Below are 16713 nucleotides of genomic sequence, written 5' to 3'. Positions count from 1 at the left end.
GATCGACCGCAGCTCATTGATTTCCGGGGAAAAGGAAATTGTTTTTTTCAGTAAAATGAATGAGATAATTATCTAATGACTTGTGAAAATCGGGGTGATTGTTTGTTCTGCAGAAGCATCACTCTTCTCCAGGGCCGATCTGATCTCGATGTTCGTCCTGCAGAAGTGAAAACTGATTGTTTAATGATGGAGAACAAAACACAAATCCTCTGTTTACTGTGAGAAAACGATTTATACTGAGCGAATGTGTGAGGATTATCTGTGACTCAGTGTAATTGTGTGTTTTTGTTAAATAGTTGTGTTTTAGCAACATAATCCTGAAGAAGAGTCAGATGTTTTTGACTTTGTTTCTATTAAATATTCCCATCGTGATACATAGAGACGGCGTGTTTCAGTCTGCTGGATGTTGACGATCGCTGCTGGTGTGAGAAATGTCTCCCGGTGTTTGTCCCCAACTGTTTTCATGTTGGTTAATTAAATGCGATTGTGTCGAGCCTCGAAGGTTGATTTTCCACCCCGCTCTGCGGTCCGTCCGTCCTCAGTGTGCCCCCCCGGTCTGCACGGCCCCCTGTGTCAGCTGCAGTGCGACTGTATGAGCGGCGCCCCCTGTCACCCCGCGTCGGGCGTCTGCATCTGCCCGCCGGGGCTCCACGGCGCCCGCTGCCACCGAGGTCAGCCAAACCTGCGTCCCCTCGGCACATGGCGGGGCTCCCGGCCTCTCCGGGCCTCTCTGCGGGACGATGCTAACGTGCGACTCTCCCCCCCACCCCTCCTCCCCCTCAGTGTGCGAACAGGGCCGCTTCGGCCTCGGCTGCCTGAAGGCGTGCGACTGCGAGGACGAGACGCCGTGCGACCCCGTGAGCGGCCGATGCCTCTGCCCCTCGGGGAAGACCGGACCCCGATGTGACATCGGTAAACTTCACTCTCCTTCACAAAACACAAACTTCACTCATCAGAGGTTCATGAAGACATTTCTACTGTCATCAAGGACAAAGTAATGATCTCTTAGAGACAGAAGTAAAGACATGGATCCTCCTTGGCAGGGCAAATAACCATCAGGACAGTTTTAAAATAAGAGGAAGCATTAAAGACGTCTTGATTTTCTATCCACAGTCAAAATTTACTGCAAACTGAGTTCCAAAGCTGCTCATCGTGTATGAGTTACAATGGATTCCTCTCAAAAATTACAAAGGAGAAACAGAGCCGTGGAAACAGACTATTTAGTTTAGTTTAAGAGTTTCACTCGTAAAAGATTTTGTGCTCCATGTGTTTCCAGAGAGTTTCCTTTGTAATTGATTAATTGGTAATTATTGCGATGGGGTGGTATTTCTCAGATCTCACCTTCGATATGAACAGTTTTATGTTCCAAGCTGTTCTGGATGGAAAACAGTCTGCGCTTTTCTTTCCTCATGACATGGAATGATAATAAATCTAAATCTAATCTAATCTGACGGGCTGTGTGTGACATCCCCCCCCTACACACACACACACACACACACACACACACACTTCTTACGGCCTTGAGAACAAGGCATGCTGGGAAATTCTCCCTTCGCCCTACATCAATCATCTTTTTGTAACTCCCACACAGTATGTGTGTGTGTGTATGTGTGTGTGTAATGACTGTTCGAACTGAAGTGTGTTTTCGTGCCGTCAGACTGCAGGGTGAACCGTTTCGGGCCGGACTGCACGGAGACCTGTCAGTGTGAGAACGGAGCGCAGTGTGACCGCCACAACGGACGCTGCAGATGCAGGAGCAGCTGGATCGGACCGTCCTGCCAGGAAGGTACAGTACACACACACACACACACACACACACACACACGTCAGGTGCCCCTGCGGCCCGAGCAGCGGTGACACGTTCGCTGACTCAAGGAAACGGAGTTAGTGCTGACAGTGGGGCAGAAGAGTGTGTGTGGGGCAAAACTGCAGCTGCTGCACTTTTTTGTCGTTTCTCTGATCCAACAGGAGTGTTGTGTGTTTGCTGAGCCCGACCCTCTGTATGTGTGTGTGTGTGTGTGTGTGTGTGTGTGTGTGTGTGTGTGTGTGTGTGTGTGTGTGTGTCCTCAGGTGGACCTCCTGGCTTCACCTCCGGGAGCAGCAGAGACTCGCGGCACAACAACTCATTATAGCGGCTCGGCTCGGCCGCACCGGGAGAGCCGCAGAGACACTGAAGGTCCAGAAAGACTCTGCTGAGAGCCGCGGCTCCACACTGGAGGCCGAGCTGGACGAGACGTGATCTGTCGTCCTCGTGTCCTCAGAGCCGGACGAGGCGGCGTCACGGACGCACGCGGTTCCTCCGGGACGGTTTCAGAGGAACGAGCTCCAGAGTGCAGCGTCCGCCTCACTGCACTTTCTCCACAGTGTGTTTGATATTTTTGTAATGTATGGTACTGTCTATAAAATAATTTTCTAAAAGAAAATATTACTGATTATAACACAACTTCTTCAGAGCCACACAGTGGGGTTTTTATTTTTATTTTTTTCACTGTCTGGTCTGAGATATCGATTCAGTGGTGATTATTGAACTGAACCCAGTTCAGCAAATCGATCCCAGATTGTTACACACCTGGTCACAATTAATAATCAATCAGTTCTGTCTGCTGCTTTTCATCATTTGAAGATGAAAATCCAGTTTTGGACCTAATGACTCATTTGGAACATGCAGGCTCGGCTGTTTCCGATTACGTGGATCTTTAAGTCTGACATGTGACGACAGTAAATACATGAGCAGAACCACCTTCTCACCATCTGTACCGCCACTCTGCAAAATGCTGGTGGCAGCAATGTGTCTACACGCATCTGTGTATCGTATGAAATCAGTTTTTGTTCCAGCAGCAGATTGAAAGAAGAAAGACAACGATGTGTTCAGGTGTCCTCAGATCTGCAACTTTTGCTGATGCAAGAGACGAGCTGCACGACGTTTATCATTTAAAATGAGGATGACAGTTCTAGACCAACACACACCTTTTTTCCATGTTGTAATCATCACATTTCATAAGACTCATTTTGTAAGCTGTTCTAGCTTTTTGTTGAAGTGGTTTTAGTGATTTCAACAGAACTTTTGACATTTCTCTCCACATATTGAACACACAGTTAAAGCAGGCTTGCAAGTAATTATTTTAGCAATATTTCTGGAGAAATGTTTAGTCCAAATTTGTCACGTTAAACTGAAAAGAATCCCTTTGAAAGACAGTTTTTTTTTCTTTTTTTAATAACATATGATGAATTGACAGCTTCAGAGAGCCAGTTTGCCTCCTGCTGGGTGTCATGTTTCATTTAACTGCAGGTAAAACGTTACACAGATAATCTTTGATAAAGTGAACTAAATGTTCAAAAGAATCTGTTGGATACTTTAAAATCAATGGAGATAATTCCAAAGTGGTCCAAGTTGCCCACTGCTGCTGTTACGATCTGACGTGATTTTTGTTTGAAATGCAAGGTTAAAGTGATGTAGTTTCATTTCTGCCAAACCCCCAAATAGCAAGTCAGTGAACGACAATAACAGAAACCACACACACACACACACTCAGGTTGAGTTTATCATTCTTATTTTTATCGTTATTTCATTTTCATTGAAGATCGAAGCTGTACATCCTGTCTAAAGTTCAGATTCAAGCACAGTGCAGATAGCAACGCCTGCAAAAAAAAATAAAAATAAAAAAAATAAAAATGAAAAGAGAGAGAAAAAAGGCAGAGGTGATCACAACCAGAAATATATACAAAGGTCAGAGTATGTACAGGAGACGTCATCTTCAGAGTGAATTCAGTCCAGAACACACACACAACAGAAAAAGCCTCCAGTCTTCTTCCGATCAATACAATACTGATAGGAAAAATGCAGCATGATGGAAACAACTGAAAAAAAAAAATATTGTAATTTCTCTCTACTGCATTAAAGGCTAAAACATAAAAAATATATTCTCTGTAGGACCTTCAGTAAAATAAGCTTTGTCCACCTGTGGGCCTGTTTCACGTCTGAACTTCTCCAAACCAGAATGAAAACAGAAAGAAAAGTGGGTGAAAACAGGACCTCTTAAAGCCAGAACTCATCACACACACACACACAGTCTCACACACACATACACACATCAGCTTGACGACACGGCGGCGGCCGGATCGTTCTGAGGATGAGACGCACAGCGAAGCAAGTCGCAGGAGAAACTCTGGGAGAAATGGTTGGGCGAGCTAAACGGCCACGAGTCTGATCTGAGGAAACGCCGACATCCACCTGCACAGCTGGAGACACAGAGGTGGAGCAGCCCAGTCCAGATGTTTGGGAATGAACCCCAGGAAGGAAGGATGAAGTGGTGAACTGAGGAGGGTGAACCTCCAGCGAAGCCAGTCTGATCTGAGAGCAGTGTTTACATGGCTCAGATTTAATCGGATTAGTTCTCGTCTGTGTGACGAGAAGCCTTCAGCTGCGCCCAGCAGAGGGCGGACGAGTCGATGAATGGATGAATTTTCCTGTGGTGTGTGTGAAGCGGAGAAGCCGGCAGGCGGGTTCCGTTTCCTCAGGTCAGAGTTCAAGCAGCCGTTTGGCTCAGTGTTCGGTTTTCCTTGGAGTTTCAGACTTGCTCTGCGCTCCCTGCAGATGAAAACATGAAGACACAGAAACTCCACAGACGGATCGACGAAGAGCTTTTTGATCCTCGAGTGTTTTTTTTTCTTCTTTTCATGAGGAAACAGTGCCAGTTTTTATTTACTCAGACGGACGACACACAGCAAATCAAACCTCTACAGGGGTCGACTAATACAGCAGGCTGAAAGCGTGGGAATTCTTTTAGTTGCCCCCCCCCCCCCCACACGCGCACACACACACACACACACACACCTTCAATACAGTAGAAACAACTTGGCTGTTGTCAGAAATCACTGTGATCACATTATTTCTCCTCTCACTCAGTCACTCGCTCTCATTCCACAGTTGTAATTTCATTTATTTTATTTTTTTACCTGCCTGGTTTTCAGCCGTTAGTAAAGATTTGTTATCTACAGGTGTTTAGTTAAGCTGAGAAGCGTCGCCTGCTCGTCCCGCAGGTGAGGAGGGTCCATGCTTAGAGGGGGGCGTCACATGCTTTCCACTTGTGCTTGAGTCACAGTGAGAGAGCACCCGAAGGGGTCGGGGGTGAATAAATGTCTGTGGCGCGTTCCAGGTGGTCTGAAACCAGCCGCAGCGATCCTACAGCTCTTAGCTGGACTAACATTCTGAATACGGACGACTTACTGCTTAACTAGTAGAAGAGCTCAGTGGAGTAAAGATATATTCTGGAGTAAAGTCCGTACTTCGTAGATAGATAACAAGCTGGGCAGCACATGCTTTGAGAGGAGTGTGTCAATTAGTGATGAGGATGATGAAGAAGATCTTTGGCTCAAGCCCCCCCCCCCCCCCCCCCCCCCCCCCCCCCCCGGGCACACCGAGAGATGGCGAACAACGCCCCCTGGCCCCCGACACTCAGACCACCTGCTGCGTTCCCTGAGCTGCTGCCGCTCCGCACTAAACCACTAAACACACATATTTTTAACAGGGAGGGAGGGGGGCGTGTGACCAGAGGGTGGGGGGGGACTGCCCGTCCTCGCCATGAAGCCCAGAGCGAGCGCAGCGTGATGCGATGTGGCTGTAAATAAGGCAAAAGACTTGAACAGAGCTCCAAGTTTCGAGGAGCGGAGAACACAGTGAAGCGTTTTGATTGCGGTTCGTGCCGTCAAGGGAGGGCGAGGGGGGGGGGCCATCACAGCTCATCTCTTCAGCTGGCAGACACATCACCCCCCCCTTCCTCGTCCCCCCCTTCGTCCTCGGGGCTGCCAGCGGAGACGCAGAGGGAGGATGAAGAGGAATCTTTAGTGCAATGGCTGTGAGATCAGTGACACCTGTCCTCCCCCCTCTCTAAAGTGCTGATTGGACGAGCCCCCCCACCTGACCCCACCCCACCCACAGGGGGGGCTCATGTAATGTGGACAACGCAAACTGGCTGTGAGAGGAAGCAGCACGGCACACACACTGGGGTGTGGAGTGTGAGGCATGGCTATGGTACAGCAGCTCTCTGGGATTCACACAGCAGGAGCTGATTCTTCCTCTTCGGTGCATTCAGGGACAAAAAAAAAAAAAAAAAAAGCATAAGAAAAAGAAAAGGAGAAGTCTGGCTGCCAAGCAAGCGTGTGCTTATTATTTTTATAAAGGTATTTTTCTCTATGGTCTTAAAATACGTTCAGCTGAATTGAATGTGTAACTGATTTTAAGTATGAGCGCGTTTCCCTAAGCTGTCTTTCCCTCCTCTCTCTCTCTCTCTCTCTCTCCATCCGTTCATCTCCGCGGAGGTGACTGAATATTTTTTCCCCCTTCTCTCATCTTTTTGTCCCTGTAACTCTAAATGAGGTGCCCTGCGTGGCCCTTGGTGTGGCCAGACTCATGCGCCAGGGTCTCACTCAGTAAAAGCTCAAGCAAACAGAGGATCAGGCAAAGGTGGGGGCTCTGCGGCTGCAGGCCGGGGCGGCCCTGCCGGGCGGGGCCACGCCGCACCACGCCGCACGTTAGGAGCGGTAGTCCTTTTTACTGTATGGCTTGTTCCCCAGGATGCTGTCCACCTCGTGTGTGATGGACGACGACAGCTTGGGAAGAACCTGCGGCGGGACGGAGAGAAAGAGAAGGAAAAGTTCAAGACACACAAGCAGAGCTTAACTGGTTCAGTTCTTATCTCACAGATCCATGTTTTTATGTAAGTATGGATACATGTCCCTCTGGAACCCATGAAATTAGATGTGAGGTTCCCCAAGGCTCAATTTCAGGTCCCATTCTTTTTAACCTTTACATGCTTCTTCTTGGGGATGCCATCAGGAGACACGGCATCAGTTCCTATCGTTACACTGATGATACTCAGCTGTAGATCAGTTTCCATAGTTATGCTGATGATACTCAGCTGTACATCAGTTTGCATAGTTACGCTGATGATACTCAGCTGTACATCAGTTTCCATAGTTATGCTGATGATACTCAGCTGTATGTTAGTTTGCATAGTTACACTGATGATACTCAGCTGTACATCAGTTTGCATAGTTACACTGATGTACAGCTGAGTATCATCAGTTTGCATAGTTACGCTGATGATACTCAGCTGTACATCAGTTTCCATAGTTACACTGATGATACTCAGCTGTACATCAGTTTCCATAGTTATGCTTATGATACTCAGCTGTATGTTAGTTTGCATAGTTACACTGATGATACTCAGCTGTACATCAGTTTGCATAGTTACGCTGATGATACTCAGCTGTACATCAGTTTGCATAGTTACGCTGATGATACTCAGCTGTATGTTAGTTTGCATAGTTACACTGATGATACTCAGCTGTACATCAGTTTGCATAGTTACACTGATGTACAGCTGAGTATCATCAGTTTGCATAGTTACACTGATGATACTCAGCTGTACATCAGTTTCCATAGTTATGCTTATGATACTCAGCTGTATGTTAGTTTGCATAGTTACACTGATGATACTCAGCTGTACATCAGTTTGCATAGTTACACTGATGATACTCAGCTGTACATCAGTTTGCATAGTTACGCTGATGATACTCAGCTGTACATCAGTTTCCATAGTTACACTGATGATACTCAGCTGTATGTTAGTTTGCATAGTTACACTGATGATACTCAGCTGTACGTTAGTTTGCATAGTTACACTGATGATACTCAGCTGTACGTTAGTTTCCATAGTTACACTGATGATACTCAGCTGTACATTAGTTTGCATAGTTACACTGATGATAATCAGCTGTAGATCAGTTTCCATAGTTACACTGATGATACTCAGCTGTACATCAGTTTCCATAGTTACACTGATGATACTCAGCTGTACGTTAGTTTGCATAGTTACACTGATGATACTCAGCTGTACATCAGTTTCCATAGTTACACTGATGATACTCAGCTGTACATCAGTTTGCATAGTTACACTGATGATACTCAGCTGTACGTTAGTTTCCATAGTTACACTGATGGTACTCAGCTGTACATCAGTTTGCATAGTTACACTGATGATACTCAGCTGTACATCAGTTTCCATAGTTACACTGATGATACTCAGCTGTACGTTAGTTTCCATAGTTACACTGATGGTACTCAGCTGTACATCAGTTTGCATAGTTACACTGATGATACTCAGCTGTACATCAGTTTCCATAGTTACACTGATGATACTCAGCTGTACATCAGTTTGCATAGTTACGCTGATGATACTCAGCTGTACGTTAGTTTCCATAGTTACACTGATGGTACTCAGCTGTACATCAGTTTCCATAGCTACGCTGATGATACTCAGCTGTACATCAGTTTGCATAGTCATGTTGATGATACTCAGCTGTACATGGCCATGTCTCCTGGTGACTCAGGGCCAATAGAAACCCTTTTTAACTGTATTTCAGACATCAAGTCATGGATGTCAGTGAAGTTATTGGTCCCAAAGGCCAGAGAGAGAAACTTCTACCAAAACTACTAGATTTTAAATGAGCACTATCGGTTAAAAACCTGGTCGTGATTTTTGACTCTGAGCTGAATTTCATTTTACATATTAAAAATATAACAAAAATAAAATATATCTTAAGAATCTAGCCAGAGTCGCCCGTTTCTCTCAGGCCAGTGCAGAGGTGCTAATGCAGCTGTTATCTCCTGTCGGTTAGATTACTGTAATGCCTTGCTCTCTGGTCTTCCCAAAAATACTATAAGTGACGAATGCGCGAATGTGAGTGTTTGTGTGTGAGTGCATTTGTGTGTGTGTACGTGTGTACATGTGATTATGGTGATACTGATACACACTTGCAGTTGTTTTTTTTTTAATATGAAAAGTGCCTTATAAACAAATTTTGATTGATTGAAGTTTGACTGACACTGAAAGAGTGTTTTTATTGAAAAAGGATGAAGTTTGATTGCTACTCCAGGTGACTGTTAACACTAAAACTAGCCAGTCTCAGGAGAATATGGACAGAGTCATGACACTCTGGAGGCCGTCGCCTTAGTTATTGCCCACTCTGAGTAGATGAAGTAGATGTTTTTATCTCTCTCTCTCTCTCTGCCTTTTGTCCTTTTCTCTCCTGATCCAGTCACATCAACCATCAGGTTTTGCTTCCTTCCTGTCCTGCTAAAACGTAGTGTTCTCCTACAGCTCAGATTTTCGACTGTTCTCTGTGAAAGAGCCACTCGACGCATGAATGGTGGTTGGAGCATTATAAATTAAACTGAAACAAGAAATAATTTCATCTCACCACAATTGCAGAAAATGAAAACCTCTCCTGGAGAGACTATAAACCTGATTTGGTGACTGTGTAATTAAAGCCTTATCGACTGTTACATGGAGAGAGGCTCTCGCTCACACGGGGGACTGCGTCTATTTCAAGGCCTCTGATGTAAAATCCTGGCAAAAGGAGAAGTTGGAGAGCCCTCGGGAAATGTGAGCCTAGCATTTCAGAAGTGAAATATCAAACGCAGAGCGGCAGGAGGGGATGTACGGCGGGCGGCGAGCTCCGGAGCAGCACGGGGAAGATGCTCTTTACTGCGGGCCGCGCATAATGTGAGGAGAGGAGGCCGGAGCCCGCCTCACACTGCGTCTCACGGGGAAGGAGGAAGTGGCCGCGAGGCGGTCTCAACCCCCCTTGACGCCCCCCCGACCCCCCTGCAGGCCACACGTGGTTGACCTTATTAACTGGGTACAGTAGAGCAGCCGAGCGTGAAGCGGCGAGAGGCCGAGCCGGGCGCCACGACAGGGGTCGGGTCACATTCTCACAAATTAAAGCTTCTGATTTGTTCTGCAGGAAAAAAAAAACATCGCGAGCAAACACACACACACACACACACACACACACACACACACACACACACACACACACACACACACACACACACACACACACACACACACACACACAGCAGTGTGTGCGGCCTCACCTGTATCGCTCCGATGTTCTCCATCAGCTGGTCGGTGTTGGACGCCCCTAAAAGGACAGAGCTCACGCCCTCGTTCCGTAGGCACCACGCTGCAGGAGACCAGCAAACAGCAATGACACACCCACACCACTGAACACACACACTCACACACACTCCGGATTCCGGCACAAAACACAGTCTGAGCCTTATTCAAAGCGATGGCCGCCTCACCGCTACAGGATCCTGATCAAACGGAGCTACAGATGAGACATGACAACGTTACAGCGGCCGCTCGCCGCACTCATACATACACAGCACGACACACACACGACACACACACACCCCACCGAGAGCACATAGTCCTGCCTTCACAGTCCTGCTGAAAATACATGGAGATCATCACTCGTCGTGCGTCTGCTCCTCTTATCATATTTTATACCTGAGTCGCTCATGAATGAACATGCGAGCAGCTGCATTTGACTTCCTGGAATAAATCTGATCACTTTTAGGTCATTTCTAGTTTAATCTGGAAACACACTGCAGAGTCGCCGGCGTCTCGGTGTGTTTTTATTCAGGGACTTCTGCTCTTTGTGTTTATACTCATATTCAAACCTGTGATCTGTGGTTTATTCTTCACAGGGTGGGATTTTTATCTCATGGAAAGATTATCTCTAGCTTCAGTCCATGTTTGAGGGATTTCTGTGTGGAGTTTGCATGTTCTCCCTGTCCTTTGATTTCATACTACCTAAAGTAATTTAATTAATTTTTGACTCGAACATTATTTTTCAGCTCAAAACAGAGTATTCCATTAGATCGCAACTGTAACCCTAATGAATGATAAAAATTCAAAAATAATTAATAACTTATTGAATTTCATATTATGTAATATTCAATATAATGTGATGAAAGACAGTTGAGGCTGCTGAAACTCACCAAACTACTCAAAGCTAACAAACTAACTGCAGGCTTTGGAACTTTTTAATTTTTTTTTTTTTTTTCAAAAATATTGACAAATTCTGAATGGAGACTCTCTGTGACCAAGAGGTTAAAGGTTAAAGACCAGAACAATGAGGCGCGTTCAGAAAATGGCCGCCTTCGGACACATTTCCAAAACTGCAGAATCTGTGTGTTTGCTTTGGAGCAGAATATTTACTTGTTCGCCCCGGCTTGTCCATGATCTCTTGAGATCGACGGAGCCAAAATTTACTTGTATTTGTAATTGAAAATACTGGATTAACTCAACGCCGGTGGTCTCATGGTTGTAGATGTTTTGTTACGTGATATCAGTTCATGTTTAGATGTGTTGACTCTACTCTGGTACACATTTCAGCTTCAGGCTGTGCGCTTTGTAAATGTCCCACATCTGGAAGGAGTAAAGAATTCCATTAAAGATTAACCTTTAACGGGTCACAGATTCACTCAGAAAATAATTAAAAATACATACATTAAAAGATAAAGGAAGGATATATCGAGAGGTAAACGTCATTCTATGGTATCTGCTGAAAAGGACAAAACAGATATTTTGTTTGTACCGTTTCTAGCTTGAAAAAGCCTCAAAACAGTACATTCCCGAAAAAACATCCAGTCAAGTAACGACACAGTGTCTGTTAAGCATTTCTGGATCGTGACTCTTGTTCTATTGTTTGGAGGAACTGAAATGTCAGGTAATCACCTTCCAATATAATAAAAACCATGTTTTGTTCTGACCTGATTCAGTTTGATTTGGTTCACTGTGTCTGACTGAGCAATCTTTAAATAATCTAGAGAAATCCAGTCCATTGGTTCAATTTGTTGTGAATCAATCCTGATGGTCGTTCTCGGCTCGCTGTGTGAGATCGATTCAACAGGAGTGATATTAACAGAACGTTAGAACTCTGCAGGTTTACATAAATGCAGAGAAGCACTGAGAAGAAATCACACACAGAAAGTGAAAAACTCCACTCGTCGTGTTGTGTTAGTCAGCCTTCTTATACAAGCATGTTCCTGCAGCTGTAAGCAGATTACAGCCTCACACAACAGACGACGTTCTAGCAGGAATGCTGGGATTATGATTGCACATAAATCTGTGCTCGGTTGGTGAAAACGTCCAGAGAGAGTTGCAGGTGTTGCTCTGCTCGTCTCCCTCTGGCCGTTCAGATCCGGATCCATCAACCCTGGAGGTACCGGCGGCTCCGGGAGATCGGCCTCGGGCCTCTGCCAGCGTTCTATCGCTCTGATTCAATGCCGGCGGGCCGTGTTGATCCAGAGGACGACGAGGAGCTAATAAATCTCCCGGCCCGCCTTCAGGAGTGCTGAAAGGATTTATGGTAATTGGGAGAGTTGAGGTTTTCCACTAATGGGCCGTGAAACCTAATCTATGACACCGTTATTACCGAGCGGGTGAAAAATCTGCAGCGATCTGCAGCGAGATGCAGGAGCCAGACGCAGATTTATGCTCTGCCTGCTGCCAGCCGGCAGCTTTCACGGCGCTCGCAGGACTGAGTCACTCCAGGGTTCCTCATGGCGTCTCTCCCCGGCCCGACTCCGGATCGATCGCCGAGGCTGCCTGGATTTACGGCTCTTTTGATGGTGACGCTGGAAACTGGTACATACATGTAAAGAGCAGGAAACATGTTCCTGTTTACACAGAAACATGTTTTCACAGGTCTCAGTCAGAGCCTCTTTAAAGGATTCACTTTCCTGTAGTTTACCACAGGCGAGAGCCTCATGAGCTCCCTCTAGAGATAAACGCAAAAATCATTAAAAGAAAAATAATGTAAAACGAATAACATGTTTCAGTGGCCAGTCGTCTGTCTCCTGATCCCATTTGTCCTGTTATGCTAGAAATCATATTTCTAAGAATCTCACTGCTGACAGTCAGGACAAAACGTCACCAAAAGTCAATCAGATATGAAGACTGTAGAATGAAAACGCTGCTGCACCTTCACAAGATACATTATGTGATATAATCACACTGTTTGATCAGGTTGGTCATGGTGAGTTCTACACAATAACTGTTCAGTCATTTTTGTCAGACTGAATTCTTTGTGGTTGAGAGGGAACACATTTAGATTTATCATTACATTCAGTCCGTGGATCAATCCCAAGATGCTTTGCACAGTGACGTAAATCTTGTCTTTGACTGGGCCGTTACAGGATAGCAGCTCTGGAGGTCATGGTTATGAGAAACACTAAATCCCATCACTTCCTTTGAAAGAAGAAGAAGAGGCTTTGAGCTGGCTTATAGTTTGAATTTTAGAAATATCAGAAAGAGTTTTGGAGTTATGGTGATGAAAAGTATTCAAAATCAGAAAAAGACCCAACAAGGGCTAATAGCATGTCTCTAATTTTAAACATTGATGGATCTGATTAGTTTTTCTCAAATAACTTTAAAATGAACTCCTCTTTGGTGACGATGTTTGGTTCATATGTGCTCAAAATTATAATGGATTTTTTTAATGTTTTGAGCAGAATTTAAAGTATGTATTTGAACCTTGATCGTGGATCACCAGTTTGTGAACAACATGACTTAAAACACACACACACACACACACGGACACACACGCCTGAACAGACGGCCGGCGGAGCGGCGTTGACCTCGGCCCGTCCGAGGCAGAGGGACGGACAGACAGACAGAAAGAGAGAGAGCGGCAGAGTGTATCTGCGTACCGATGGCGAGTTGGGGCAGAGTGCAGCCCAGCCGCTCCGCGATTGCCTGCAGCTCTTTCAACTTCGCCTGCTGACGCCGGCCCTCCTCGCTCAAGATCTTGTCCTTCAACCACTGGTAGCCCTGTCGAAAACACAGCACACCTGCTCAAAAACACAGCCCTGCTCACACCGCTGCGCCGGCAGCTGCTGTGTCACCAGGGCCTGTTTTTAAACACGTGACTCTGTCTCCTGCCGCCGACCGCGCCGGCCACACACACACACACACACACACCCAGTCGGCACTGCGTTAGACCAACGTCGGCCAGGTACACATGGATGGAAAGAGGGGCGTCTGAGCCCAGAACGGGATCATATCCAGGATGCTGTTAGCAACACGACGGTCACCCAGCCAGAAAACCACAAAACATCCACAGGCAACACGGAGCCATACAGGAAGCGGCACGAACCACAGACGTCACCAAAAGTCACGTAACAACACCGAGATGAGAGCTGGCCTCGTGAACCAGAGGAGGTCTGAACACACACACACACACACACACCCACACACACACACGACATGCCAATCTACCACAGAGGACAGGACACTGCTGGGAGCTTATCCACCACGACAGCACTGATCACAACATTTTGCAAATTGATGCTGAAATGCTCTGAGTGCAGCTTCATAAATAAAAATATGTTTTCTTTTTCCTCAATAAGTCATGAATCATTGTTTCGGTTGTGGACTGTTGTGTGGGCTGCATTACAGGACTGGAGAAACACTCATCTGCATGTTTAGCATTCTCTAACAAGCTTAGGATCAAATATTTCATTGAATGAACTCAGAAGTAACAAATAATGAAAACAGTCTGTATTTGTAGGGCTGTCTGAGTTCATCTTGACCGTTTAACCATCATCTTTCACTGCTCAGATTCATTCCTGCCTCACATATTTGACGATGTGTGGTTAAATATCACTGAATTAACTCCTGTATCGTTCATCCATGTTCAGTTCGAATGATCTTTATGTGTCTGCGAAATTCAAAAGTACAAATAAACACCCTGGATGATAAAGACTCAATGATTCATCGACTGATTAACCGTTTGGTTTCTCCTCTCAGGGTCGTCATCTTGTAGCTATGAGGAAAAGCAGCTTGTGAGCACGTGACCTCGCTGTTATTGTTCTGTGTGTGTGTGTGTGTGTGTGTGTGTGTGTGTGTGTGTGTGTGTGTGTGTGTGAATTTTGTGCAAACACATCGTGTGCGTGTGCTCATGTGCGTGCACTAAAATGCATTAAGCTGACACCAGCTGACAGACAGTGTGAAGGGGTGCACGGTGCATGGCGTCAACATGGCACCGAACACACACGGGTGTGCAGCGGGAGGTGTGCACAGAGCTTACAGAACCTGAAAGACACAAACACACCAGGTCAACAACACAACCAGCAACCAGAGGGGAAGCACAGAGTGGTGACACACACACAGACACACAGACACACACGTGATCAGAGTGGGATCGACACGCAGGACACAGCCAGGTCCGTCTACCTTCAAAGACGCCCGGGAGTAGGGAGGAACCCTCCCGTCGTATTTCCCTGAGATGATCCCGCAGGCCAGAGGAGACCACGTCATGGCGCCCACACCTGAGAACAGACGTGTGTCACCGTGTGATCGGAAGCAGCACAGGCAGCAAGACGCTCGCGGCCTCTTATGCGAGGTTCGGGAGAAAAACAGCATGAGAAGCAGAACGGGTGAAATCGGGTCTTGAAATGAGGAACGCATGGACGGAGTCTGGTCTGATCACTGAGGGCTCCGTTTATCAAAGAGTATTAAAGGACAATTAATCTTCTGTGGAAGGTTTATGATCAAATCACATGCATCTTCTGAAGCATGTTCACAACGAAATGGCTGATAAATGCTGGAAGGAGAGGACATGAATACTGCACACCAGGGGGGTCAAACATGAGGCCCGCGGGCCAAAACCAGGCCACAAGAGGGCTGGCTGTGGTTGTGCATTTTCTTCCTGAGGTTTTATCCAGATTCTCTGGTTCCTCCAGCATTTCAAACGCATGCTTGTCAGCTGCAGTGGTGACTCTAAATCACCCGAGTGTCTGTGCTTTTACCTTAGGTTTAGTAAAGCGAGTATAATTACCCATAATGCAGTTCCCCCAGCTCATTTAAAAGCCACGTGAGCATCTGTGCAGTGATACAACGCCAGACTCATAAAAATCACTGAGGGTCACATTGAGGAGAGTCCTGTTTTTACAGGACTTACCACATTAATACACAGCGTACACAAAAGATGGGTTGCAGCATCGAAGCTGCTCTATAAAATATCGTGTGAATTCTGCAGAGCCTGTGAAATGCATGACTGCCCACCTATCTTATGGAAGAGCTCAGGTAGCTGCACCTCCACTTTCTCTCTCTGGAACATGTGGTACTCTGCCTGCTCACAGATGGGAGGAATCTGGTTGAATTGTCGTGCCACTGAGTACGCCTCCTGGAGGAAAAACATGCAGTAAACACAATTAGGCTTATATAATACGGCAGATTTCTGTGGAAACGGGGATTCTGTGAGCGGGCTGCGCGCACGCAGGGAGCGAGTCTCACCATTATCTCCATGGGGCTCCAGCGGGACGTTCCCCAGTACATGGCCATGCCCTGGTTGATGACGTGGGTCATCGCTCGGACCGTTTCTGACGAACACAAGACACGAGGAAGAGGGAAGGAGACCGGGTGAAGACCGGCGTCCCGTGAGTCTACTGTACCGGGATGCTTTCCTTTTTCCTCATAAAAGACATATTTGTTATCATTTGCAATCCAAATCGCCGAGGAGCGGAAAAGCTGATTATGTTAATCAGAGGAGTGAGTGATTCGTTCTGATGGGGATGACGTCTATTCAGAACCAGGCACATTAGAATGACAGTAATGTGAAAACGTACACGAACGTGTTGTTTCTGATCCTCGACATGGAACAAAAAAAGAAAATCCAGTGAAATAAATGTGATCTGACAGCCATATTTGCACCACTATAAGTCGTTAATCGCACACAAAGCTCGCTCAGTGGACCGCAGTTTGTTTTTTCCGGCGCATCCTATTTTCCTTCAGCGTACCGAGCGACTCATGATTAATCTCATGTTACTGTGTCGGCGTGCGCATATTTCAGGTG

At 46.2% G+C, this 16713-nt stretch overlaps 2 protein-coding genes across 5 annotated transcripts in view; one reads left to right on the top strand and one right to left on the bottom strand.

Annotated features, from left to right (window-relative positions):
- megf6b (multiple EGF-like-domains 6b) overlaps nucleotides 1-2461 on the top strand; it is a 64622-nt gene extending 62161 nt beyond the window's left edge. The window contains exons 34-37 of the mRNA XM_030091135.1: nucleotides 543-671; nucleotides 784-912; nucleotides 1658-1786; nucleotides 2071-2461. Coding sequence (XP_029946995.1) covers nucleotides 543-671; nucleotides 784-912; nucleotides 1658-1786; nucleotides 2071-2132 — 449 coding nt within the window. The 3' untranslated portion in view covers nucleotides 2133-2461. The remainder of the gene's footprint in view (nucleotides 1-542; nucleotides 672-783; nucleotides 913-1657; nucleotides 1787-2070) is intronic.
- Nucleotides 2462-5435: 2974 nt separating this feature from the next.
- The window catches only part of kcnab2a (potassium voltage-gated channel subfamily A regulatory beta subunit 2a), a 90756-nt gene continuing 79478 nt past the window's right edge, over nucleotides 5436-16713 (bottom strand). For 2 of the 4 annotated variants that reach the window (XM_030090677.1, XM_030090674.1), the window contains exons 9-14: nucleotides 16155-16240; nucleotides 15924-16044; nucleotides 15093-15187; nucleotides 13568-13688; nucleotides 9941-10029; nucleotides 5436-6621 (exon numbers count right to left, since the gene is read on the bottom strand). In XM_030090677.1, coding sequence (XP_029946537.1) covers nucleotides 6532-6621; nucleotides 9941-10029; nucleotides 13568-13688; nucleotides 15093-15187; nucleotides 15924-16044; nucleotides 16155-16240 — 602 coding nt within the window. In that variant the 3' untranslated portion in view covers nucleotides 5436-6531. The remainder of the gene's footprint in view (nucleotides 6622-9940; nucleotides 10030-13567; nucleotides 13689-15092; nucleotides 15188-15923; nucleotides 16045-16154; nucleotides 16241-16713) is intronic. The other 2 variants (XM_030090675.1, XM_030090676.1) reach the window with 1 other exon arrangement.

The sequence above is a fragment of the Salarias fasciatus genome, chromosome 5 (genome assembly GCF_902148845.1).
Source record: "Salarias fasciatus chromosome 5, fSalaFa1.1, whole genome shotgun sequence".
In the NCBI taxonomy this organism is placed as follows: Eukaryota; Metazoa; Chordata; class Actinopteri; order Blenniiformes; family Blenniidae; genus Salarias; species Salarias fasciatus.
This window is presented reverse-complemented; position numbering and strand designations above follow the sequence as displayed.